Source organism: Fulmarus glacialis, unplaced genomic scaffold, assembly GCF_000690835.1.
Source record: "Fulmarus glacialis isolate BGI_N327 unplaced genomic scaffold, ASM69083v1 scaffold28646, whole genome shotgun sequence".
NCBI lineage: Eukaryota > Metazoa > Chordata > Aves > Procellariiformes > Procellariidae > Fulmarus > Fulmarus glacialis.
This window is the reverse complement of record NW_009220455.1, coordinates 1-2,947: the sequence shown is the minus strand read 5'-3', so window position 1 is coordinate 2,947 and position 2,947 is coordinate 1. Positions and strand designations below refer to the sequence as shown.

At 59.9% G+C, this 2,947-nt stretch overlaps 1 protein-coding gene across 1 annotated transcript; it reads left to right on the top strand.

The window, feature by feature from the left end:
• Positions 1 to 292: 292 nt before the first annotated feature.
• COASY (CoA synthase) lies at positions 293 to 2,644 on the top strand (the record flags this gene model as incomplete). Its single annotated transcript, XM_009580769.1, has 5 exons — positions 293 to 482; positions 943 to 1,007; positions 1,576 to 1,660; positions 2,309 to 2,406; positions 2,498 to 2,644. Coding segments are annotated over 5 exons (585 nt in total), but the record flags the coding sequence as incomplete, so codon positions are not given.
• Between the last annotated feature and the right edge of the window lie 303 nt (positions 2,645 to 2,947).

The following is a 2,947-nucleotide window of genomic DNA, read 5'->3' as shown; positions in this document are numbered from 1 at the left end:
CCCCCGCGGGTGAGGGGGGGGCGCTTGGAGAGCTGGGGGCTGCGATGGGAACAGTGCCTGGGAGGAGGGGTGGCAGCCTCGGGAGCTGAAGAGCCAGCTCATCCCGCTGCTGCAGGGGGACAAGTTTCGGAGGACTGCCTGCCTGCTGCCTGTACTGGTCCCCGGCAGGAGCAGGCCCCTGCTCGGCAGGGCCAGGACCTTTCATGCCCGTCTCCAGGCCGGGTGGTCAGGATCCTTCTCCAGCTGAGCTCGCGCTGGCATCTGCTGGCAACGGCTTTCCTTCTTCCCTTAGCAAGACCCTGCCTTGCCTTCGCGCCCGTACGTGATCGGCCTCACTGGAGGAACCGGGAGTGGGAAAACCTCCATTGCCAAACTCCTGGGGCACCTGGGAGCGTTCCTCATCGACGCTGACAAGCTGGGCCACACCGTCTATGTCCCCGGTGGCCCTGCCTACGAGCAGGTGGTGGCGGCCTTTGGGGCAGGTAGAGCCACTGAAGGCTGCGGGGAAGACTGGGAGGAGGAAGAGGAGGGAGGGGTGTGCCATCATCCTAGTGTCCCCGGGAGCCGTCCTGGCCTGCGCTCCCCTCCCTCCCCATGGGTTTTGGGCTCCACATCACCCAGATGGGGCTCTGTAGCTGATTCGGTGATGGTTGGGTCTGAGCGGGGCAAACCACTGCTTTCCCCAAGTCTTGCACATCCTGTGTCAGAGCTACTGTAAACTGGCTGGTGGGGAAGGCTAAACCGGGCTGCCGTTTGTCTAGAAAAAGCTCTTTCCTGTCCTTTTCTGGAGTAAGGTGAAGAGTTGCCAGGTCAGGTTCTACAGCTCTTTTCTGGGTCCCTTTGAGAGCCCCGTGCTGAAATGCTTTCACTCTGACCTAGGCTTGCCGCAGGGAAGTGAGTTGGATTCATTCCCCCCAAGCCTGTTCTGTTTCTGTCTTCCAGAAATCTTGAATGAAGATGGGATGATTAACAGGAAAGTCCTTGGGGCCAAAGTGTTTGGAAACGAGGTAAGAGCAGCACAGAGACTGTCAATATTTAATCTCGTGAGTGGGGAGCTCTCCATCTGTGCTGAGGCTTTTTATTTTTCAGCCCTTTGAGCCGGTGACGCTGACTGTACTTCCTGTCAGTGACGTACAGACAGGGCAGGACACAGAGATCCTGTCTCTGTAGCCGAGTCAGCAGCCATGCTGGACACGCTCCTCTCGCCCCAGCAGCTGCTGCCGCCTCCCCGTCCCCATCCCTGTCCCCTCTGTCCCACGCTTGTCTTTCACCCAGCGCGGAGCAACGGCCCTGATACACACGGAGCCGGCGCTCTCTGACCCTTGTGTGGCTTGGGCTTGTACCCAGTGGGGCTCGGTGATGTGGCAGCCGAACCTGACCCTCTGCACCTGGCTTTGTTGGAAGCTTTCCTTCCTTGTGCTTAGCGAGCAGGCGATGGGCCGGGTCCATCCCCCCGTGCTTTAGCAGGTTCTTTCTGGGTGCCCTCTGTGACTGCTGCTGCCACCAGCGATCCCCTTGTTGGCTGCCCAGGGGTTCTGAGGGCAAGTAACCAAATCCTGTCGTGGGCCTTTCTAGGAGCGGCTGAAGAGTCTCACGGACATTGTGTGGCCTGAGATGGCCCGGATGGTCAAGGAGCAGATCAGGGAGGCAGATGCTCAAGGTAACTGGGGCGGCTCCCATCACAGCACAAAGGTGGGAATTGGGTGCAGGGTCTTGTGCAGCACACCATGACGCAGAGCCTCCGGGAATCTGCTGCTTTTGGCAGCACCGTGAGTATTTTCTGTGCTCAGACCCCCCTCTTCTCTGCGGGGCAGCTTGCTGGGGATTTTCACTAGCACATCTCTGAGCAAACCCCTCCACTCAGCTGGGCTGGCAGCCTGGACAGGCTTACCTCAAGCTTCCTACTCTGGAGGAGGGTGGAGGTTGCTTTCTCTTCCCATGTGACTTCACGTTCATTTTTGGTGTAGTGCTCCAGCAGTGAATGTGGTGTGTATTCCTTCTGGGAGCAGAATTTTTCCAGCTCTTGGGAAATGCTGTTGGTAGCTCGATAGGCATTTGGCTGAAGGCATTGGCTTGCCGTGCCCGGGAGACCTGCCATTCAAGGTGTGCCCTTTAAGCAAACACAGCCTCTGCCTGCTGCTCTCTTTTCCACACGAAGTTCTTTGGCTCAGCAGTAAAGCGTCTGTGCTGCCAATTTGCAGGAAGGCGTTGACTCTACAAGCGTAAGTGGACTGGCTAGGTTGGACCCTGAGGAGCAGTCGTGCTGCCTTGCGATTGCCAGGTAATGAGGAATGGCCTCGTTCCATAGGAAAGGCCGTGTGCGTGCTGGACGCTGCAGTGCTGCTGGAGGCTGGCTGGCAAGACATGGTCCATGAGGTGTGGACGGCCATCATCCCAGAGGAGGAGGTGGGTGATGCCCTTTGGCCCATCGCTTGCTGCTGGGGCTGGTTCTCAGCTTCCCCTTCGAGCGCCTGCGTGTCCCCTCTGGTCCTGCCAGGCTGTGAAGCGCATCATGGCGAGGGATGGGCTGAGCGAGGAGGCTGCTCGCAGCCGGCTGCAGAGCCAGATGACCAACAGCCAAAGGGTGGAGCAGTCGCAGGTGGTGCTGTGCACGCTCTGGGAGCCGGACGTCACCCGCAAGCAGGTGAGCCCCGGGCTGGCTGCAGCACTGGGGTCTGTCTCAGGTGGTGAATGGGGAGGTGGGCGACCGTGACGGGGACTGGAGGGCTCAGTGCTGTGCCTAGGTCACGCATGGTGTGCCTGGGCATGCTGCTCACCATCAAGGCTGCCTCTGGGCACGAGGGACGAATTTGGGGATGTAAATGCAGCAGGGAAGGGACAGGAAGCATGGGACCCTTGTGTGACGCTACTGCCCCTGCCCGTGCCATCGTGCCGCTTGCCTTGTCCCCAGCTTGGCCGCGGGCTCTGAGGTGCCGCCCCACACGGG